Source organism: Caenorhabditis remanei, chromosome IV (genome assembly GCF_010183535.1).
Source record: "Caenorhabditis remanei strain PX506 chromosome IV, whole genome shotgun sequence".
Classification (NCBI taxonomy): Eukaryota; Metazoa; Nematoda; class Chromadorea; order Rhabditida; family Rhabditidae; genus Caenorhabditis; species Caenorhabditis remanei.
In genome coordinates this window covers 12,663,002-12,686,350 of record NC_071331.1, presented here as the reverse complement: position 1 = coordinate 12,686,350, position 23,349 = coordinate 12,663,002, and the positions used below count along the sequence as shown (strand labels likewise).

General features: G+C 36.5%; 8 protein-coding genes across 8 annotated transcripts; 4 read left to right on the top strand and 4 right to left on the bottom strand.

Annotated features, from left to right (window-relative positions):
- Positions 1 to 3,703: 3,703 nt before the first annotated feature.
- GCK72_013596 (uncharacterized protein) lies at positions 3,704 to 4,102 on the top strand (the record flags this gene model as incomplete). The annotated part of the gene is made up of 1 exon (XM_053729901.1): positions 3,704 to 4,102. The coding sequence occupies one exon, from the start codon at positions 3,704 to 3,706 to the stop codon at positions 4,100 to 4,102; it is 399 nt and encodes a 132-aa protein (XP_053584673.1).
- Positions 4,103 to 9,005: 4,903 nt separating this feature from the next.
- On the bottom strand, positions 9,006 to 9,245 carry GCK72_013595 (uncharacterized protein; the record flags this gene model as incomplete). The annotated part of the gene is made up of 1 exon (XM_053729900.1): positions 9,006 to 9,245. One exon carries the CDS (start codon positions 9,243 to 9,245, stop codon positions 9,006 to 9,008), a length of 240 nt encoding a protein of 79 aa, XP_053584672.1.
- A 1,056-nt stretch (positions 9,246 to 10,301) lies between these two features.
- Positions 10,302 to 13,696, top strand: GCK72_013594 (uncharacterized protein; the record flags this gene model as incomplete). The annotated part of the gene is made up of 6 exons (XM_003103471.2): positions 10,302 to 10,568; positions 10,687 to 10,840; positions 11,064 to 11,566; positions 12,916 to 13,321; positions 13,373 to 13,533; positions 13,589 to 13,696. 6 exons carry the CDS (start codon positions 10,302 to 10,304, stop codon positions 13,694 to 13,696), a joined length of 1,599 nt encoding a protein of 532 aa, XP_003103519.2.
- A 626-nt stretch (positions 13,697 to 14,322) lies between these two features.
- Positions 14,323 to 15,071, bottom strand: GCK72_013593 (uncharacterized protein; the record flags this gene model as incomplete). The annotated part of the gene is made up of 2 exons (XM_003090584.2): positions 14,323 to 14,483; positions 14,534 to 15,071. 2 exons carry the CDS (start codon positions 15,069 to 15,071, stop codon positions 14,323 to 14,325), a joined length of 699 nt encoding a protein of 232 aa, XP_003090632.2.
- A 359-nt stretch (positions 15,072 to 15,430) lies between these two features.
- Positions 15,431 to 16,169, top strand: GCK72_013592 (uncharacterized protein; the record flags this gene model as incomplete). The annotated part of the gene is made up of 2 exons (XM_003090581.2): positions 15,431 to 15,974; positions 16,021 to 16,169. The coding sequence occupies 2 exons, from the start codon at positions 15,431 to 15,433 to the stop codon at positions 16,167 to 16,169; spliced, it is 693 nt and encodes a 230-aa protein (XP_003090629.2).
- A 739-nt stretch (positions 16,170 to 16,908) lies between these two features.
- GCK72_013591 (uncharacterized protein) lies at positions 16,909 to 18,499 on the top strand (the record flags this gene model as incomplete). The annotated part of the gene is made up of 8 exons (XM_003103461.2): positions 16,909 to 17,061; positions 17,112 to 17,255; positions 17,302 to 17,429; positions 17,478 to 17,610; positions 17,656 to 17,758; positions 17,884 to 18,023; positions 18,068 to 18,194; positions 18,240 to 18,499. The coding sequence occupies 8 exons, from the start codon at positions 16,909 to 16,911 to the stop codon at positions 18,497 to 18,499; spliced, it is 1,188 nt and encodes a 395-aa protein (XP_003103509.2).
- Positions 18,500 to 18,618: 119 nt separating this feature from the next.
- Positions 18,619 to 19,877, bottom strand: GCK72_013590 (uncharacterized protein; the record flags this gene model as incomplete). Its single annotated transcript, XM_003090580.2, has 4 exons — positions 18,619 to 18,736; positions 18,857 to 19,159; positions 19,229 to 19,522; positions 19,681 to 19,877. 4 exons carry the CDS (start codon positions 19,875 to 19,877, stop codon positions 18,619 to 18,621), a joined length of 912 nt encoding a protein of 303 aa, XP_003090628.2.
- A 316-nt stretch (positions 19,878 to 20,193) lies between these two features.
- On the bottom strand, positions 20,194 to 21,566 carry GCK72_013589 (uncharacterized protein; the record flags this gene model as incomplete). The annotated part of the gene is made up of 4 exons (XM_003103365.2): positions 20,194 to 20,286; positions 20,514 to 20,608; positions 20,739 to 20,976; positions 21,483 to 21,566. 4 exons carry the CDS (start codon positions 21,564 to 21,566, stop codon positions 20,194 to 20,196), a joined length of 510 nt encoding a protein of 169 aa, XP_003103413.2.
- Between the last annotated feature and the right edge of the window lie 1,783 nt (positions 21,567 to 23,349).

Sequence of the window (23,349 nt, the reverse complement as noted above, 5' to 3'; positions counted from 1 at the left end):
ATTACTATGAGAATACGAAAATACTCTATTGTACCCCACGTCATTTCGGGACTTCTCTTCTTGTTTTCGAATTTATCAACTGAATTCATCAGACCAGTGGCGGTCGTCTTCTGTGAGTTACTCAAGATCGCAGACAGCGATTTTCGAATTTTTTGGGGGCAGATCTTTTTATTGCGTAGATGTCATAGAAGTTCGGAGAATCAGGTCAAAATTGGAACATCTTGCTATTCCGTAAGTTTCTAAGTTAGGACTACAGAAATTATGTATTTCTGAAATTAACCTATTTTTCAATTCATGTCTTTTCATACTCAGTTCTTGCAAATAATTTATTTTAATCTCAATGAAATCGATGTTATATTAACAGATTGTATTGAGTACTTCAGAACTAAGCAGATAATAAAAACAGTTTTCGCTTCTGAAACCCATTTCCCTGCCCTCGCACTTATAGGCCCATTCTCTCCGAATTATCTGGCAGAATTCATCTAGTGGATCATCTCTTCACCACTAGGACGCGATACCTTCTGATGGAATCTTTCTATCGGAGAAATCCAAGAATGTAACTAGACTGTATTACAGTTATTAATAACTCGATTCTCGTCGCTTGTTCGGTTTCTGCTAAGTTACCATAGTTAGAAGCTATCAGGATTTCATCGAAATTCTAAAAAGAAGTGTTCTGTTTCGAATGCAAGACTTTTAATGATCATGTTGCTGGCTGCTGTTTTTCTGATAGGTGAACTGACATAATTCCCAGCTTGTCATACATAGTTTTCACAGCAACATCACTCAATGCTGAAATTTTCCCATTTTCCACTACAAACCAGATTTCTCCATCTCTCTCGTCGGATCTCAGAATAGTTTTCGGACGTTTTAGACCTTCGGTGTCTCGATCTAAAAGGTCAATAACCATCCTTGAATATACTTAATAAATTAGGAAGAGTTGTCATAACACACACTAAGAGCAGATTTTCCCAGGAGCATTAACATGCTGTGAACAAATATAGCACCAGTTTCGTCGACGATCCACCAAAAATTGTAAGAATTTTCGGTATCTTTCTTCCATTATTCCATATTCTTAAAATTACTTTATTCGACTTTCTGTTAACTTTGATAAAAGAAACTAACGAATCTCTTTTACTCCATATTTCGAGATTTCCAACCCAATAATTCTTTCTAGAAATAACAACAAAAATCGCACCTAAAACTTATGATCTACGAAATAGAGACAGTTATCCGAGATCTAGAGATAGTCGGATCTTTCTCCATGTACCGCCGAAATGTATATTTACGCATTATTCATTGTTTGAGCGAATTTTCGGTGCAGATGTATCTATTCGACATTGATTCTATTCAAAGTCAATACTCTGGATTCTAAATTTGTTAAATTTGGTGAGAAGGTTGCAGGTATGCAAAAATATTTAATTCACTGTTTCACTGGGAGCTTAAATTGTCGTAGTTCAATTCACTACTACTGAATGCCATGCTTCTGCAAAATTTAACTCTGTGCTTTCTTCATTAGGTTTTTTCTCTTGATGTTGAATTTTCAAATAACTTCTCAGAATATCATTTTCGAATGTATTTTTGCTCTTCTATCATAGAAATTGTTCGATTTCCGAAAGTTTCATTTTCGAAAGCTCGTCATCCGAAACTATTGACCCTCAGATCGCAGACAATGATTCTATTTTCCTTCCTTATCTATTCCAGAATCATTGTCTCATTGAAATTTTCCATTTCAACAATTTCTTCATCTTGTCTCTTTCTTTCTCACTGGCCGATCCATTTCACCATCTTTCCAATCTTACCCCGTTCTCCTGTAGAATGTTTCTTATCCTTTCCATCACCCGGTTCTCCAGAAAGAGAAATGACACTCTAGTCTGAATTGTTTTTCACATGTATCCGTATATATCCACACAAGAATCTTTGGATGTTTTGATGAAAATAGTCTCGACTAACTCTCGAACACTGGTGCTGTTCACGAGAATACCAGTTCGCGTGTTATCCAGAATTGAATCAAAGCATGTTGGTTTGATTCTCTGATTCTAGAAACTCAAACACTCACCTGGAAAATGTCATCCTAAAATTTCGAAAGTCAATTTTTCGAGTCGTTTAGTTGTATGATAATGATGATAATTCTGGAAAGGTTTCAACATAACATCAGAGAGATAAACGTCATTTTTAAACAATAAAAATTCAATTTGGAAAAATTTGAGTTTCTGGAAATTGAGGTCGGTTCTCTTGAGTATCTAGGAAGTCACATTTAGAAGAATTTCCGATTCTCCAAGCTCATACTATTTTCTGACTTTGTAACCAGCTCAAAATTATGTATCTCAGAGACTATCCTTCAATTTTTTCTTTGAATTCCAGATAATATACTGAACAGTTGCTTCGAAACAATAAGCTGATCTTCTGACATATCACTTTTTCCCATCTTTGATTCTTTTCATCCGATTGTATCCAAGGCCTCTCTTCCAGCTTTTCCGAATATTCCCTCCGATTCTCTAGATCGAAATCTGTCGATCAGCACCGAAACGCCTTACCGTACCCCTTCTCCTGTTTGTGCCTCCCGATATTCTCCACCCCTTTTTCCTTCTTCATCTTGATCTTCATCATCTTCTGTTTCTTCTACATCTTCTTTCATTTCTTCTCCATCTCGGAACATAACAACGTCTCCTGATTCTATTATTTTCATTGTTTTCGTATTTTATTTTCTCAGTTTTAAACCAAATATTTTGGAAGACATCAAAGTAACACTCATGTTATAGTATTTCAATATTTACCCTAGAAACTGGAAAGTTGATTGTTCCGATTTCTTTTCTTGCTCTCTCAATCTCTTTTTCTTTTTCTCTTTACTGTTGATCTCTCATTGCTCATGAATCAATTTTCACGTCAGGTTAGGTACACAAATCAGATGAAAAAAGAAATGCAATGAGCACTGAAACATCACTTTTCCGTTTTTTGATGCTACTTTTTTACAAATTTTGCAAGTTTTCGCTTATTCAAAATTATTCGAACTTCTATTGGAATCTTTTGAAAAATTTCGCGTTGTATGGAATATCGAGATAGATTCTTTTAGAACTAGTACGGTCTAGATTACTTCGGACCACTGAACTCTGATGTTTTTTCAAAACAATGACTACTAAATGAAACTGTAATAAATTTGAACACAACTATCCTAAGGCACCGTTCTTCAAAAACAGGAACAGTCTATAATTCGATTAATAATAAAAACGTTCAATTGGCGTGCTGAATTCTACAAGACCATCTTGAACGGAGCATTGAAAATCACAGCTTCCCTGCGTTTAACAATTTTTTCTGAAACTGTAAATTTCATAGTCTACAATTTTCCATATCTACAATTTATCCCCATCTTGCAATTGGTATTTTTTACTCAATTTTGACTAGATTCTTCTGGAAATGAAATATCAACTTTATTTTTAATAACAACTTCCCCATTCACACTTTCCCCGTCTCTCCTCCGTAATTCTGCCCCGTTTCGAAATCCAACTTTTCCCTTATGCATCTTTTTATGTACACTCTTGTTTGAGTTTGTGCTCTTATCATCTATTATCATCTTTTCTTATTTTCTCGTTTCTCCACTTTCTCTCACTCACTCGTTTTCCAATTTCTATATACATATGACTAAAATCGTACCTTGTTCCAGGTATCTATCTCTCTTCCAACCGCCAAAACGACGTCTTCACTAGTCATGGAATTTTTCCGATCGCCGCCCCAAACGGCCCTATTTCCCGTATCTGGAGCATTTGTGACGGCTGCTCTTCAACAACAACAGTCGTCACCGTCATCAAATCTTCCAGTTATTCCATCGCCACATGATATCATCACAACTACATCCTCATCTCCAATCCCAATCACAACATCAGCATCTCCACCAAGTCTTCCGATGTTTCTCAGTTTCCCGAGTACTTCGACGACTACAAGTATTCTGATGGATACAGTGTTGGCAGCTCAAAAGTTGAATCAACAGCAACAACAACAACAGCAGTCTGCATTCAATTTCCTAGTTGTAAAACAAGAAAATCCGCTTCCAGTCATGCCAGCATCACCACCAAGAAATTCGCCACCACATGCTATCAAGGTGGGTTAAAAACTTTTTTTTTTAAGTATTTGAAAAATATTCAAAAATAACTTTGGAGGCTCTAGGAAATTACGGAACCAGATGTTGATGAACTGAGATATCTCAGTACTGATTCGATCCAAAATTCGTTTTCTTCACATCAGAGGATAACGGTTGAAAATATTGTTTGTACAATTTTGGAAAGTTTTTCTATGCATCAGTTCGGTTCCAAAACGTCTGGTTTCGAATTTTCCCTGAGCCTGTCCGATAACTTGAAAGCCCAGGCGTTCGTTCAGAAAACAAGTCAAACTTTATTGCTCAAAAATTATAGCAGTGTGGTATTGATCAAAGCTGCTTCTCGAAATTGCCTTGTAAAAATTTTGAAACTGTAAATTTTAAAATTCATCTCCATTATCAGAATTCATCCTAATCTTATTTTCCCTAATGTGATCTATCAACTTTGTATAATACTTTGATGCTTCCTCTATCTCTCCGATTCACTCCATTTTTTATCATTCTTTTTCTGTGACTCCTCGTGCAATCGGAATGGAATGATTTAACGCTCCCGAAAGGTTGAAAAGAATGAAAGAGCAATGACGTATCTGTTCTTCTGCAATTTTAATTTCTATCTGCATATTTGAATGAGGAGTCTCTGATCTATGTTCTAGGTCTAGTTCTTTTGTTGTTATTCTATTCAGAAGAAACATGAAGATCAGCCAATTGATTCCCGGTACATCTGGATTTAGGTGCATCAGGCTTTCGGAATCGATATCTATCTTCCGAATCTCCGTTTCAATTCTATCACCATGAGAGACATAAACATTTTTGTACGTGATCTTTATTCTATGTTTGGCTCTTCCCAACAGCTGCATCAACATAACAATATACCACGACTTGTACAATTAACTCTTTTTTATGTTGCAAAAAAGACATACATTTCAAAATCAATTGACAAATAATAGGGCGCATGTTTAATCGCTCTCCCTCTCTCTCTCCCATTTTGACTCTTTTTCTACGATGATCAGTATCAATGAAACAAAATGCCAACCGGAAACATGTCTAAAATGTTTGAAATTCGACTAGTTGTTCCGACAGTCAGCAGCACAGTTCACGTGATTTTCACACATTTTCTTTCGGTTAAAACCTATATTTGCACATTGAAACAGGGAGCAAAAAACAGAATAGAAAAAAAGGAAAAGTTGGTATGAGTAATGGGGAAGAGGTTCTGCAAATGGGGACGGAGGATGATGAAGCATCATATTGCTGAAAGTCAGAAACGAAATAAAGGATCTAGAACACATCTTGAGTGAATAAATTATATTCCACACTTGTTGAAGAAGAAAAAAACCTGTGAATTTCCATCAGGGGGTTCTCCATTATCATGCAACTTCTTTGTAAATTTCAAATATTATTCCGGGCTAACCAGGGGTTCATACTATTCTACTGATTCTGTATTGTCATGAATATCCAAAACACAATTTTGAAACAGAATAAAATAGAATTGTATTTTGATTTTGTTTTGTATACGTGCTCGAATCCATCCAGAGTTTTGTTCCGCCTCCCTTTCGATTTCATGATCTTCCTGGTTCGAATGATATATTTTCAATACTCAAATATCCACAGAACGAACATTCCCTCAATCATTCACTTCTCTTCAATCCTCATCCATCATTTTGTACCAAAACTGTTGCCCGAATATAGAGTGTAGTCCTAGTCCTTTCTTCCTGTACTTGTCTCTTTTCATACACTCATTATGCCCATTTCCTCAATTCATCCATAAAATCTTTCTCGCTCCTCTTCTCTACACGGGGCGGCCGATTTGTGTGTATGTGTATGTTTCGAGTGTTGCTAATTTCTCTCGCCGTTTGGGAACGCAATTTTTGAGCGGCCAGCATTGACCCAATTTACACAAGCTTCATTCATTTTGAGAAAAGAGAACCGGAAAAGGTCTGTACGTTGGTGGGAAGGCAGGAATGAAGAACATTAAAAATTAACAGAGGATAGATCAGAACACAGAATGGATTTATTTAGAACGATTTACAGGTTTTTAATCATTTCACGGTTTTTACAACTGCGCTCCATCGAAATCATCGTTAGAAGTGTCTTTTTCCTCTGCGGTTTCACAAGTGCCAAATATACTAAATGAGAACAGCTAACCTAAGATAGGTAACAGTATTGGAACAGTAAAACTTAGAAGCTCATAGATCATCTGTCATCTCGACTGGTAGCCAAGGTTCAAAAAAGAGAGAATCAAACAAAAGTTCCACAGAGACCATAGGGATTCATTTATTCTCTCTCCGTGTTATCACAAGCGTCTACCAACAAATGTCACACCACAGTTCAATGCCTAATTCTCTCACGTCCATCTTCTCTATAACCTACCCTCTAACCCTCTCTAACCACCTTGTGCAAAACGAAATACGCAACAAAATGTAAACTTTAGGGCGACTCTCTCTCACTCCGGTTGTCGTCACTCTCTCAAGAGTCCCTTCTTCTTTTTTTTCTTTTTCTCTGCTACTCTCTTGAATTCTCATTATCTCTACCTTTCTTCATTTTCCGTTTTCCTCTCTGTTTCTCTCTATCTTTGAATTCCTCTGCACTCTTTTCAACCCGCCTTTTCCATCTTCTTTCGCTCTCTCTTCGATCATTTTTCGGTCTTCGTATCAAAGGATCGCATGCACTTTTCAACTTTTCATCTCGAATTTTTTTCTGGAATCCCGAATTAGTTTCTTTTTTCCATTTTGAGACACGCACCTTTGAAACGAGGGGATTTGCGAGTGTTCTGATTAGTTTATAGTGGCTTGGGAAGTACATTCTAGTCGTGATAAGGGTTGAGTGGTCAGAGTGAGACTCTAGGGTTAACCTTAAATAAGGCAAGAATCAACGCACATTGTGATACCGGAACAAGATATTTCCTAGACATTAGAAATGAAACTTTGTTTAAGCCCGGGTGAAACTTCTAATTCAAGATTTTATTTCATAGTCCTAAACCTAGATGAAAATTCAAAAACATAAATAATTTTTTTGAAACTTTTTTGAAACAAAAGTTTGAATAGGTTCTTAGTCTGCCTTCCTCTTTTCAACTACATAATCTGCTTAGTTTTTTTTTTGATCTACTTCCCATCCCACATCTGGTTCAAAAACTTCTTGGTTTTGTTTTTATGATCGAGCATAGATCACTTTCCCAATTGGATCAAAGAGATCAATTCGCTTCATCATAATATCAAAAGAGAACGAAATACGACAAAGAATATGAACATTTGGAGCCCAGAGCCAACACAAAAACACGTATATATGTGCCACGTGTTTTGCTCTCAACTTGACGATTCCTTCTGTGTCAGAGACTCTGTGTGTGTGCATTGTGGTATGAGTTTGCTCAGACCGCTTTGTGCTCTCTCTCTATGACTACACACAAAAGAGAAATGAAGACAAATATCCTCTGTCATTCTCAATCTCTTTTTATTCTATGAATTCATATCTCTTTTCCTCTTTCTTTCTCTATTTCTCTCATCTCTCATTGCTCTTTTTTGCAAGTGTCTAATACTCCTTCGAGCCGAAATGTCGAAAGGAAATGTTTCATGTCATGTACTGAGAAATGTATAAACATATAAAGAGAGAGGGAGAAAAAAGGAGTTGTGACAATGAACTACATATATATACAAGAAAGAAATAAAAAAGGAGGGAAGATGATTGGAAAAGGACAAATAAGGACACATAGAGTAAAGACCATCCATTCAAAATCCCCCACTCCCTCCACTCTTTTTCGGAAAGCTAAAGAAAGAAAAAAAGAGTTTGGTCTCGAGTTTTTTTTGTGTCGGGGCGGAAAGAAAACTACAGATGTTGCAAACAGAAGGACCTCACTCACTCAGACCGCAACGCGTCACATCCTTGAGTGTGAAAGCGTGCGAAAATGACGAAGACGACGCCCTTTTTTCAAGAGTATTCTATTACGGTGATGGGTGACAAGTACCACTTTCAGATGGCGGGGCGGCGGCGGTTTTCGTGGAGAAAAAGTTTCAATGAACGGATACTTTTAGTGGTGTCGTCACTAGAGACAATGGTTTTTAATCTTCCAAATCTTGCATTTTTTGTAGAAAAGTTTCGACAACACATTAGTATTGTCGGAAAATGTTGGTATCATCAAGTTTCTTTTTGATACATCAGATTCTAGCTTGTGATGAATAGGCATCTAGTCAACCAAAAGTTACATATCAAAACGTTCTGCTCCAGTGATCTATATTTTTTGCAAAAAGTCAATGTTCATGTTTTTGAAACGTTCACATATTATTTGATTTGCATATTCTACTAGAACTTACTACAGTATTCCTGCAAAAAAAAAACAAAAAACAAAAATAGAAGTAGCATTTCTAAAAATTGACTGAACAAAACACAACAAAAAAACTATCTACCTCTATAAAACCGGTTTCTTGAGTAGCGTGGACTGTCTATCTCTCTTCTTCTTCTAGTCTCTAACCTCAATTCTCGCCTTCTAAAATGTTTCGTCGTCGCCCGTTAGTAAGTGATATATCAACTGAAACTTCGTTTAGTCTATTTCATTTCTAACTTCTGTTTCCCCCTTCACGTCCCCTGATTTCAGCCATTACCGGGGTACAAAGTCTATGAATCTAACAGAAACATCTGGTCATTTCTGACACGGAATAACCTTAAAAATGTGATTTAACTCAAGTCAACAACCTAATGACTCTGACATCATCGAATCGTGTGAAAATAGAAAAGGAATCGAAGATTGTTCTTTTTTCTTGTTTATTCTATTCTCCAAGCTCATTAAGCGGGGGTGAAATTATTATTCTTTGATATTCGGATTAAATCTAAATCATCTCTTTTTTCTTGCATTTTTTCCCGTGGTGTCTGGGAATTTTCTAGATGTAATTAGAGGTTCGAAGCCGAGTCCATCGCGACCAACATCCAATTGTCACTTCATCTTGTTCGAATGATCGAGCACGAAGTTTCCATGCCGGTTGCCAAGAGCTTGCACACATTTCAAAGGGTCCTCCCGGTGTCTCATTAGGGAGTTGTCCGCCTGAGCCTTAAGCCTCCTCCTATGCTCTCGTATCTCCTCAATTCCACCTTTTCCATAGTATTTCCCTTTTTTCTTCCACTCTTTTCTTTCACCTTCTTTTCTTTTCAATTTGTCTTCTTCTTCTTGCAACATTTTCTCACTTTTTCCTCTTCTTCATATGCGCATACTTCTTCTTCTTCTTTCTGCCGGCACAAAACATCCTTCCGCAAATAAGGGTGAATATGCGAAGGACGTCACTACTTCAGGTGGTACCCTCTTACCCGATTTCTTAAGGTTTTGTGTCCTTTTTCCTGTGTTTATTCCTTTATTCGGGAATGACCTGTGAAGAAGAAGAAGAAAAAGATGAAACTACATGCGAAGTATTTTCTATTGGTTCCTGAAGCTTCTTCTTTTTCTTCTTCGGTCTTCTTCGGTTCGTCGCTTCGAATTACGCTTTGTTTGCGCCCTTAGCTCTGCGATAGCACCGAAATTTGAGAACAACATAAGCTCTTCTTCTTCGTTTTCTCTTTGTCGCTTGGCTTCTTTTTGACCTTTTGTCATCCGAAAACGGAAGGTGTATAGCCTAGACGAAACAACACAAAACTTGCTTTTTGGTCTATTTTGTATACTTTTTTGGAAACTTTTTGCAACACCTTCTGCAGCTTTTTTTGAGTTTAGAAGTGACCACAGTTCTATTCTACTTTTTTGGGATATAGAAAGGGAAATATCATTTTAAGGTAAGCAAAACCAGCTCCTTTTTCAGAAATTTAGTGTTTGACTGTATCTTGTGACTAAAGTGAGCAAGCTTTAGAATACACATATTGCACTTATTATTTGTAATTTAGGTTTTTGCCACAAAACCAATGATAAGAATGATTTCTCGATTTTCTGATATCAAAAAATGATACGTGATTTTCTGCAAAACTTTTTTGTATTTTTATCTCCCATGTTCGAAACTTTGTTACTGCTTGTTCCGATGTCCGACAGCGAGCGCAAATCTCCTTTTTCGGTCTTTTCGATCTTCTCGAAGGGCAGATCGATATCAAAGTGTCGACGCCGTCCCGTGTACCTTCTCCATATTCTTCAACAATCTTTTTCATCTTCTTCATCGAAACTGAACTATTCTCTACATCCATATCCATTCTTTGTCTATTTGCCTTTATGTGTCAATCGATTAACCAAACAATGTCTACCTCGTTGCTCATTTAGATGAAGAACGAGTGGTCCACGAGTTTCTTTCATCAGTCTCAAACACCAAATCCGTATCCACCTATGCCAACTGGACCACCACACTCGACTGCTTCATTTTTTACATCCACTCCCTCTATGACTTCTCACCATTCATCACCAATTAATCAGTCACCAATGAGTCTTCATCAACCGATTCCTCTTCTACAAAGTCCTTTAAAATCCTCACCGAGAAGTGAGCAAGAATCGACGACGTTATCGGCGCCCTCTTCTGGAGGACAAATGAAGGCAAGATTTGAGTTTTCTTTCAAAGATGACTGGGCTTTCAAGTTTCAAAAATCAAAAATACATTTCCAAAAACATAAACAATTTCTAAAACATTCAGAAGTTAATTCAATGTTTTCAGGGCGAAAGATGTGTTGGATGTGGAAGTGAATCAGCTATTCGTGTTCACTATGGAGCCAGTTCTTGCCACGGATGCAAAGCATTCTTCCGGAGATCAGTCTTCGAAGGTCGAGTCTACATGTGTTCAGCTGACAACCAATGCGATATTACTAATGGTGAGATTTTTTCAAAAACTTTTGTGTGGAATCCAATTGTTTCACGAACTCTTTTTATCGGGTTTTGGATCGTTTTCGAAATTTCCGAAATGTCTTTTCTTATTTCGCGCAAAAGTACATACCAGGTTGACTAGATAGTTGACTAGATAGCCAAAATTCTCGTGGAACCACTTGACTTTATTTTTAAGTTCTCTTTTTCCGCATAATTAATTGTATTTTTCAGAATCGCGAAATAGATGCCGAGCGTGTCGTCTTCGTAACTGTCTTGATGGTGGAATGAATCCAAAACATGTCAGAGAAGAACGATCAAAAATCGAAAGAATGCCTGGAAACACGTGTACAGTATCTGCCACGAATGGAGTCACTCATAATGTTCCAACGACGTCAGCTGCTCCAGTCATTGAACAGAAATACTCAGTCACGCTCCAACAACAAGAGTCTTCTCCTACAACACTTGCCCCATCCACTTCTTCCAGCAGTGTCACTTCTGTATCACAACCAGCTCCAGTCGAATCCACAACGTCTTCTGGATCAGAAGCAGAAGTTGTCGATAAGAAGACGTTGCAAGAGAATCAGTTGACATTATTTATGTGTGCACTGGAAAAACAAACGGAGCAGTTAACAGATGATGACGTCAAGGATAATGATGTGATGGGGGCATGGAGTCGGGATATTAGTCTGACGTTTGGTCTGCAACACCCCCAAATGGTTATTAAGAGGTTGCCGGTGAGTTTATGAATAATTTTGAAATTTTTGAAAAGCAACTTTGCATATAAATAGGAAAGATATAAGACGGTTGGAATTTCAAAATTTTTTGCTAGCTAGTTGAAAAATGGTTTTCTGTGAGTAATCTGTACTGAAAATACAGCATTTCCCTGAATTTGAACGATTTTGCAATAAACTGGCAATTGCTAGAATAAGTTGCACGTGAAGCACAGAGTTTTCCACTTTTGTCTGTTCACGTCATTTTCTGTTCTTTTTTCAAAGTTTATTCAAAAGTACAGAATCGGTATGGATACCGATTTTGTACCAAGAAATTCCTCCAGATTTGGTATTCATACCTATTCTGTACTCTGCATAAAAGATCACGTGAAAAAAGTTTTCTCCAAGTTTATTCGAAAGTACAGAATCGGTATCGATACCGATTTTGTACCAAACAACAATTCTGTATAAAAGGTCACGTGAAAAATTTAAAATCCACAATTTCAAAGTGTCAAATTTTATTTATGATTATTTTCGCTTACGTGGATTCAAATTTGATGTTCATCAAGTGGATAAACTCACCAAAATGACAATTTTTGAGGAAAAGTTACCTAGATTCTGTAATTAGGTTTTGATCAACTTACTTTACCTTCTCTTACATAAAAAGAAAACACATTTTCAAACCTTTTTATGCAAATTTCATTAAAAGGACGTTTTTAATGTTGTTGAATAAGAAAAGGTGAAGTTGATCAAAATCAAATTACAGAATCTAGGTAACTTTTCCTCAAAAATTGTCATTTTGGCCAGTTTATCCACTAGTTGAACATCAAATTTGAATCCACGTAAGCGAAAATAATCATAAATAAAATTTGACACTTTGAAATTGTGGATTTTCAATTCTTCACGTGACCTTTTATACAGAACTTACAATGGTACAGAATTGGTATCGATACCGATTCTGTACTTTCGAATAAACTTGGAGAAAAAACTTTTTTCACGTGATCTTTTATGCAGAGTACAGAATAGGTATGAATACCAAATCTGGAGGAGTTTCTTGGTACAGAACCGGTATCCATACCGATTCTGTACTTTCGAATAAACTTTGAAAAAAGAACAGAAAATGACGTGAACAGACAAAAGTGAAGCAGATTTGTGCTTACATGATATTTTTCACACATATTTCAACGGAATCAAAGCTGAGAAATGAATATGTGCTAGTACAGAGTTTCTCAATTTTTAATAAAATATAATCGCTAGCAAAAAATTTTGAAATTTTGACCGTCTTATATAGCTGGGAGTTCTCATTTGGTCAGAGATCGTAAAAAGAGAAAATAAAGAATCGAGGGACTTTTTTTCAATTTTCAATGTTTCAGTTGATGTACACGTGTGACCGGATAATGGAAGCAGCCGATCTCTACCTTTCCTGGTATCGATCATTCGTTTTCTGTGCAGATTGGGCGATGGGAATTCCCGAGTTCCGAGTACTTCCACTCGCCGACCAAACGACGCTTTTTAAGCAGAACTTCATGGCATTCGGATGGATTACATTCGCCTATAAATGCTTCGAATTAAAACAACATGGAGTCGGAATTCCACTTGGAAATGGAGCATTCATCCCATATAATGACGAAGAACAGAAGAAACTTCCCGAACGATGGGCGTTGACTTATGGAGTTGTTTGCAAGAAATTGATCGATTTAATAGTGAAAGTGATGATTGAATTGCAAATAACGGAACAAGAATACTGCCTCATCAAGACTATTTCACTGTTTCAGCAAGGTAAGAATATAAAATTTCCAATTGAATAGTTTAATTTGTGATAGTTTTCAGACTGTATCCTATCTGAACCCGGAGCCGGAATCTGCTCCAGAATGCGTGACCGTCTTCTAGATGCACTTTCAACTCACATCGAAAGAAAGTTCCCATTCCAAACTCAAAGTCAACGACTGACAAGAGCTCTCAAGATCTCACTTATGTTACCTAGTTTCTCGGTAAGTAATCTTTTTTTCTAGAGGTGGAACATGGTTTTCATTTTGTTTTTTTCAGCATATCGGTCAAGTTGAATCCACATTAATCCAACAACTCACTGCCGCCGATCTCCATCAACTCAGTGGTGTCCCTATGGAAATTTGTACTGCCCAACAGTCGCTTTAGGTGCCAAATGTCCCCGCGTTCTAATCTGTGATTCGTATCTTCAACCCCATCTCATCCTTCTTTCTCTCGTTTATAAAATCGTGTGCTTTGCGGGTTATCAATGATTTTTCTTCAAATTTATTGTACACACAACTCTCCTCATCAACTCGTCCCAACCATTCTCATCTGTGATTACCTTCTTCTTCACCCTGTTTCATTCTCAAAAATCAACTCGTTTTAGATTCAAATCGTTTATTTATTGACTTGTATGTACTTTGTGTTCATGGCTTTATTCGTTATTCTTTTTTGTTTCATTTTTAAAGACTATTGAAGAACAAAGACTATGAAACGTTTTCTGCTTATCTTCTTCTTCTAAAATCACAAAAAAGAGCAATTTTGAATTCAGAATACAGCCCATCAAGGTTACACATTTCTCCGAGTATCAAGCTCTCGTACGATCGCGGATAGGATTTGGATTTTTGTACCTCGCTCTACCCAATTTTTTTATCCGTGGTATTTTTTGCATCTCTTTATTTTGCAGACAATACTTTTTCAGTTACAATTAGCTACAATTAGGCAAATTTCCGATTTGCGCGGTTTTAATGAATTGTTCAGACTGAAAGTTTATTTCCAATATTAGAATCCATCTATAAGTTCACTAAAGCACAGTTCCTCGGCAGTCCGTAAACTCCTCCACTTCTGAGTTGTGTCATTTGACGATCGAATGGACAACGGATTGTATTATGATTGTTGAAGGTATTCATAATAAAGTTTCCAGCACACTCAGTACAGATAGTGTGGCCGCAATCTGAAATTGAAATGGGTTTTATGAAATGAATTTCAACTCCAAAAACTAACTCAAAACTCTTGGAACTTTTTTTTCCTCCTCAGAATACTCGAAAGCACAGATTTCGCACATCTTCCACTCAATCGGACCTCCATTTTTTTCCTCTTGTTTTTCTTGAATCTTCTCAATTTCTTCCATCCATTTCTGTCTATTCGATGAAGTTTCCTTCTTTGCTTTAGTGATTGCTTCATCGAAATCCTTGAAATTCTCAAGTTCTTCTAACATTTCACCTATTTTTTTCTTCAGAGATCCAGCTTCTTTCGTCGTCTTTTTCAACGTGATTTTCACTTCAGAAGTCTGATGCTTCGCTCTTCTGGTACTCATCTCTGACACGTGGATTCTCAATCTTAACACATCATTTTCAGTCTTTTCAGTGGCCCAACGATCATCTGTTCTTCTCGTGTTATTCTCATGATTGACTATATTCGCATTCAGTTCTTCAATTTCTCGCTGGATTAGTTCCTCCGAGAGCTTTGGTTTTTTGGTGAGATCCTCTGGTTGGTTTTTTCTTTTTTCAATTTCAGCAATTCGTTTGCTTCGACGCAGCATTGCCGCCTAAAATTGTGAAGCAAGTTATGAACTGGATCTGTTTGCAAGTATAATTTTTAACTGTAACTTACTAGTTTTCTCGAAAACTCGATTAGTCGCTTTTACAATATGGAGAAATGAATAATCTCGAGAATTTCAGAAAACTCCACGTGTGCAGATGAGAAAAAGATGCAGAGTTCACGATATAAGGATTCCTGCGTGAACTCGATTACGTAGACTATTTGCGTGGAAAATTATTAGATCCAGTTTGAACTCTTCAGTACGATTTCTATAAATTTATTTCCTTTCGTCAATAAGAAAGTCTGTAAGTTTTTTCTCTATTGGTCTCTTTCAATAAATTCAAATGTTCTAGGAAAGAAATGCTGCGTCGTAGTAAACGAATTTCTGAGCAAATGGAAAGAAACAACTTGCCGAATCAAGTTTCGGTCAAAAAGTCAAGATTTAATGAAGAGTTGAAGAAAAAAGAACTGGAAGCACTTAAAAATAAATTGAAAATAGCTCAGGGAAATTTGTCTGATTCCAAGAATAAATTAAATTATGAACTGAGACTGAAGGAGATTCTGAAAAAGAAATTAGAAGAGTCGGAGAGAGCTTTCGGAGCAGCAAATACTGTGGCTACTGAGGCAAAAACAATGTTGGGAAACTATACGAAATTGACTGAGAATCAAAAACAAATAATTGCTGATATGGAGGGAAAAATGGAAGATTTCAAGAATCAGACTAAGTTCAATGAGGCATTGAATAGAGAGAAAGCGACTGCTGAATCATATAAGAAGAAGTGGATGAATATGATGAATCGAGCTGAAAATGGAGAAGATGAGAATGGACCATTTCCATGGAAACACTGTGAGAGCTGTGATGAACCATATGGAGACACAGATATTAGAATTCCACGAGTTTTAGGTAAGTTTAATCATGACGAATTCCAGAAAATAAGAATAATTTTCAGTGTGCGGTCATACGATCTGTACTGAATGTGCTGGAAAGCTGATGATGAACAACAACTCGATCCGCTGTCCGGTTGATCGTCAGAGTACAAAAACTGAAAATGGAAGAGCCGACGGGTTGCCGAAGAACTTTGTATTGTTGAACGTGTGAATAAGATTCATTTGATAAAGACATTTTTGCTTGTGATCTTTGTTGAGTTTTAGAACCGCCCGGCGTGCTTTGGATGTTTGATTGGTTGGGTTAAATAGTGTTTCTTCTTTTTTTAAACGGAAATCTTTTTTTGAAAATTTGCGGGCTTCAACACGAGAGCCCCAAACGTAAACGAGAATTGGTCTTTTAATTTGACTGTCAGAATTTTTGAATAAGTTCAGAAAAATATTACTATGTCTAAAGATTATAAGAAATCAGCTTGACAACCTTCTGCTGATAAAATACCGTTACTGTTACAGTATCCTCCTTAATCATGAAACTTGAAGAAACGGGTGAATTCAGCGAGAACAAGGAGCCTAGTATAGAAATTGAGTTGACTACAACTTTCCAATTCTCTCAACGACAGGTTCACTCCAAAATTCGAAAATAGAATACTATTCTGGCACATCACGATCAAAGCAAATAGTACATGTTTATTTGTCCTCCATAAGGAATACTTTTCAATCTTTACACATTGTGTTATCAGTTTGGCCGTATGTCTTCTCTGTGTCTTTCTCTGTCTCATTCTCTTTGAATATTCTTCTACTAAATTGATTTAAAAAAGAGCAAGGTAAGTTTTTGCACACTACAGGTACATATTCCTTCTACTCAATTTGATTTCTTTACAGTCTGGAAAGTTACCAGTGGAAGCATTTTTCAACATTTCGCATGACAATCGTATTTTAAAATTTCTACTCGAATGCGTTTCAAAAAACATCGTCTTCTCTCGGTTATTGCTGCAGCTCTAATATTTTTGTTCATTTTAATTCTCAATGAAGTCTATTATGACAGTTCAGAGGTACTTATTGATGAAAAATGGGAGCAAATTATAGATAAAAGACAGCGAGAAATAGTGAGTTAATTCCTTAAATTACTTGTAAATTGAAATTTACCAATGTTCAGAACGAATCAGTGGGATGTCATGATTTTCTACAAAAGTTACAAGGAAAAGTGTCAGTTTCAGTTTTACTGATTGACATGGACATCCTTGAAATAATTGGACAAAACAGATGTAATCAACTGAAAATGTATGAGACTCCAATACAGGTGAGTTATTTTTCTAAAATAGTTTATTTAATTTTAAGATATTCAGGTGGCAACCAACTCTCGAAAAGATCTGAATTTCATCCATCGTAACTTATTCGAACCATTCTTTTTTGAGAGTAATGAACAGAAAGATTACTTGGAATTTGACACGAAACCGAGAAGAATTATTCCCAAGTAGGTCACAAGATGACTGATTAAAATTCGTTTCCGGCATTTTTACAGAAATTTTGAAACAATGAAATTTGGAAATATTGCAGTACCGATGAAACCATTTCGATTCAGAAAATATTGGGAGAAGTCGAGACTTATCGAATGTTCGAATACTACAATGAATCGAAATGAAATTGAGAAGAAAGTATGTTTCTTATCTAATTCATTCTGCTTATAACTATATTTGCAGAGAAGAATAAACCTTCAGTCATCCGTTTCCGAAATGTCCAGGCTTCGAGATCTACTGATTCAATACGATATGTATCCCTTTATTGTCGAAGAAACACTTCTTGGTAAGTTCTTCAAGAAAATGTCATTTCTACTACAAATAACTACTGTTTCACGTGTGTTTTTTCATGTGTCGTTTACACTTATTAGAACTAATTGACACGCTATATGAAATTTGAATTGATTACAGGATGGTACCGCGAGTGTTCTATCATTCCACATACTCAGGATATTGATTTCGCTATAATGGCAACTGAATTCAATTCGAAATTTGTTAACGATATGAGAGAAGGAAGGACTAATTTCAAGCTGACAAGACGACTGGGAGGGGTAAGTAAATTAATTTACAGCGGCATTTAATCACCACATTTTAGCTGGATTCTCTCGAATTAACAGTGACTCCAAGACATGGATACAAACTCAACACGAACGTGTTTTTCATGTATCGATACAAGAATGAGACAGGAGGGAATGAGTTCAACTGGATTTCTGGGTTGTGTGGTATGTTCCAAGATTACAATAAAAAAACACTGTTTAATTCTTCAGGTGACGGAGAAAAAATCCGCTATAACTTTCCACTATTCGAACCAATCTGTTCAGCCGATTTTCACGATCACTTGGTGTGGGTAACCTGTGATCCAAAAAAAGCAATAATTCACGAATACGGAGAGAAATGGTATGAAAACGTGCCAACTAAAAACTACAGTTGCTATGAATCAGTCAATAATGTGGAGAGAAATGTTGGATGGTATTCGAGTTGGGAATTGAGAAAAGTCACATTCGAAGATGGGTATGAATATCATTGAATTTCAATTATCGGGATGTTAACTTTAATTTGATCTCATTTTTTATTCTCCTTTAAGAAGTATATCGATCCCTAATTTATTTTTTCAATTGTCGATAATCTTATTCAGAAATAAAGTAATTAAAATTCTGAAAATCTGCATGTCAAATCTGGAATTTTCGACAGCTCTCCAGCCTGTCGAGCCTTCTCAATATCCAGAACAGTATTGACTCCAGTCTGCATCCAAACAGTTGTGAATCTGAAATTTCTATCAATTTGAAAGTCTATAAAAGCAAAAACCAATGTTAAGGTGATCAGACATATGTATGCTCTTTTTGAAACAGCATAATATGTATTTTTCAGTTCAACAAATACTCACCCATTATTCTTTCCGAACATCATATCGGTGTCCAATCGATCTCCAAACATCACTGTTCTCCGAGAATCAAACCTTCCTGGATCCACTCTCGACTTCAAGAAGTTTGCCATCTCCTTGTGAGGTTTTCCAAAGACAATATCCGGTTTCCGCCCGGATACATTTTGAATCGCAGCAGACCATGGTCCAGTTTCAGGTAGAATCATTCCAGGGACAGGTCCAGGGAATGTTGTATCTTCGTTGCAAACTAGGAACTCTACAGATGGATCCGAAAGGAAATTCGCACATTTCATCAGTTTCGGGTAGCTAGAAAAGTTGTAAATTCAAACCGAGTTTACTCTAGTTTTTCAAATCTTTTCTGAAACAGTGACTCACCTAAAACATGAATCAAAGCTCACAACAACAGCTTTCGGAACTTTTGAAGCGACATCAACTTCATTAATAAAATCTCCTTCTGTATAGTCATCTTTATGATCTACACCAGTCCCAAAACACTTGACTCCGCCTCCTTCTTCCAAACTGTGTTTCAGGTTCTCCACTCCTATCAGATAGATCCATTGATGCTTGAATTTCTCCGCATTCCTTTTGAAATAATCACATAAAACAATAGCGGGACTAAGAAGGTTTTGTTTTCCAAGTCGACCGAATCCCATTTTTGATACTTTTTGCCTGGAATTCAGTTGAAATGGATGCGAGCCAATCAGGAACCATTGCATTTTCAAGATTTGTCACTTCAAAAACAGTGAAAATTGTGAAACTCGAATTAGAACTTCTTTAAATATTAGTTCTTAACACTCTAATCTGAAATCGATTACCCAATCACTCACATATATTGGTCCAAAGTTTTCGTTGAGTTATTAGTGGTTATGAAAACACTTTTTTCCGGGTCATCGAGAAGTGTATTGATCCAATCAGCTGCTCCAGGAATAGGAATATCTCCAGTCCACAAAACTCCGTCCGCATCGAAAACGAACGTGTCAAAGTTGGAAAGAAGTTCTTGTTTTGTGACAGTTGGTGGCAGCATTTTCAAAGAATATTGAATAGAATGAGTGCGTTTTCTCACTCAAGTAGTGGTCTGACCTTTCTGTGTCTACGAAATACGGGCACACGAAATGATAACTGAAAAGAGAGAAGGGAGAGTGATAAGAGACATCAATGAACGTTTATTGGGATAAGAAAAAAAGAGACAAAGGAATGGCAAGATAGCCGACATAATACGTACAAAGTTTGTGTTTTTCACTTCTGGGAAGACAATCGAAGCACCAATCGGAGAGGTTTTTAGGGGTTTCAGATTTTCAGCGGGTGAAAATAAGAGAGTTTTTTGGGTCGTTTTGATTATTTTATTGATTGGTTGCATCCTGAATCCGTCCGAGAAGTTCGTTCAAAACACTGGTCAATGAGACAGCTATGTCCAATGTATTCAGTGGGTTGGTCTGAAAAGAATATTAGGTTTCTTTGAAAATTCTTACTTTTATGAACTTTCTTGATGATCTAATTATGATTGTTATCTAAATTACTTAAAATGCGGAAAATTTTTGGGAATCTAGTAAAAACATATAGCAACACTGAAGCAAATCTGACTTCTTCCGTATATTCCAACCTACCAAAAAAATTTTTAAAAAACGTTCTCTCAAAATTTTCAAAATTCAATTCAACTAACCTGTTGAGCAGTATCGTCTTTGAGATCGTCGAGCAGCTGACTCGTCGTTTTTTGCGGCAAATGCACTGTGATCACCAAGGTTTCCGCGTCACTATCTGCAAGTTTATGACACGTGTCACTTTTTGAAGTTGACTAGTTTTCACTGTTTCAGTTGTTTTATATTAGCCTCTGTTGTTTAGTCGAGTTGTTTAATTTCTCGACAGACATAAAATAATCAGAACTCACCAGTAATATTGATGGATTGATTGAGGACATTGGATTGTGCAGATGGTTCAGCTTGAGTTCCAGTCACATTCGTCACTTGAATCGGAGCCTCCGAATCAAAAAGAAGTGTGTTTCCAGAACCTTCTTCATCATACATCATTCCAGATCTCTCTTGATCTCTCGCAACAATTGGATTTGATGCAGATCCCTCATCAAAGTTTATGAATTGAAGGCCCGATCCCTCAGAGTCGGTGAGTGTCTGAAAATCTTTATGATTTACCGTTGAAATCAGTTTTCCTGAAGCATTATCAATCCTTGTTTTACCCTTGAAACAGTGATTCATAACTACAAACCGCCAACACAATTAGTCGTAGTCTAACCATTTTTTTTTGTGATTCACAAAATACAAAACGAACTGAAATACTCTTTTCACAGTTTTTGAAAAGCGGTGCAAACAAAACGAGAGACACTTTTGGCACTTTCTCAGACACAAATAGAAATAAAGAGTGATGAAAGTTAGGTTCAATGAAACAAAAGTACTTGAAAAGTTAGATGAAAAAAAGAGAACAGATATCAGTTACAATTTTTCTTAGTCTTTGTGCTTTTAGATTCAAAATGCACAAGTTTACTGTTTCGTCAATTCTAAAAGTGAAAGTAATGATGACTGTAGGTGTTCAGAAGATTTTGCCAAAAGAAAATTTTAATTAAAATCTCATCTGCATGATCAGATGACAATATAGTTCTGAAAATTTTTAAAAGTCTCACCTCATCTGCCTGTCTCCCGAATCGACTTTTAGCCGAGACCAAAGCCATTGAAATCAAAAGAGAACAGGTCAAGAATCGAAGCATTTCTTCCAAATGTGCACTGCCGTATTCAAGTACTTTATCTTTCCGTTCCCTAATAGTTTTATACCAGGTAAGAAGTGGGCGGAGTTACCCAAAGGTACTGTAGCTTCATCTTGTTCTTCTCTCACTTCTCATCTGCCAGTTTTCGAGGTTTTTGCAAAATGTTTGCCGCAGTTAAACAATGTCAAGCAAAAAAGAAAAGAGTTGTTCGAACTATTCCTATTGTAGGGGTTTCTCAAATAATGTTCTTCGAAGTCACTTTTAAAGATTGCCACGGCATACATTCAATTATTTTAGAGAAGAATTTAGTGAGCGCGGAGTTTAATCAAACTACAGTAAGACATAAACAAAGTATTGATTCCTGAGATTACTGTAAGACATCAAAAACAATGCACTCTCCCTTGAAAACACTTTCTGATTAAGATTTTATTTTATTTTTCTCGAATCTCACGATATCTGAAATATATAGATGTCGTATAGATATCAGACCCGTTGTAATGAAGAAAATGGTTTCAAGTAGTCTGATGTACATATCCTAAAATGAGTTCGCACAGTCACAAGTCTCTTGGTCGACCTCATACAATTTCAATTCTAGTGGTTACTCTTTGTTGTCTGGCTAAAAAAATACATTTGCCTTCAATGAGAATAGGTCACTGTTTCGTTGTGTTCTCATATCATCATCGCAATCTGGCATGATGATAAATCTGACATAAACAATTTCAGAGTTTTTGTAATCCTTTTCCATTACATCATTTTCTTGAGTGGTGAGTAATCTGAAACTTTCTAATGGATCTACCCACGAAGAAAATTTGTACCATTTAATGCAATTTAATTCTATTCACGAATGCAATTTAATGCATTTTTTGCATTTTTCTGCCATAAAAATGCATTATTTTGCGTTCGTGGGTAGGAAAGGTTTCTTCGTGGGTAGGTCCATAAACGCAGTTTTCGATTTTTTTCTTCTTCTGATACTTCACAACTACAGTCTCGATGGGATCCAAGCTATTGTAATGAACGAATCGGCTATTCTAGTACGAACCAGAATCATATTTGCCCGGTGTGAGAGGAGTTCATCGTGGCAGCGATGGTAAACTACCGAAAAAGAAAAACTCATTACGCAAGATTTCAGTTTAATTTGAAAACAAACATTGAGAAAAATGTATATTGGAATCAGCGGGTTTAGAAATGTTTCATACAATTAAAAAAGGGACGAAGGATCGTCAGGAACATTTTATAGAAAGTTAAATAATTCCTGTGCCGCGCTGTTCACATATACACCAAGTTATAGTAATCTTCTGTTTCACGTTCAACTCAAATTGAGTTTTAGAATTTGGACGTTAATTTTTTTTTTATAAAAAATTTGTGAACATCAAAAATAGCATGAAAATTATGTCCATCATTGCAATTGGAGCATAATCTGAAAGTTTTATTGGCCGCATTCTGATTACACTGTTTTAAAGTTCATAAGAGACATTTTCGAGATATTTACAGAGATTTTACAGACAATCAGAAAGTAATACTTTCACCACACCACGTACTCACTATCAGATTGATCCCACTCTCTTTTCCATCGTCTCCTTTGAACAGAGTCGTCTGTACAGAACTCGGTCGAGTCTCAAAGAACAGTTCTAAATTTCATTCATCTTGTTTGCTCTGACTTTGGATTTTCGATCTTTGTCTCTATCTTTGTAAACTGTCAATTACTTTAGTACTGATCTTTCGAGCACTCTATTCCAATCTACCATCACCAAAGTTCCATTGGCTACTCGTGGTTTGTGTGCAGTAC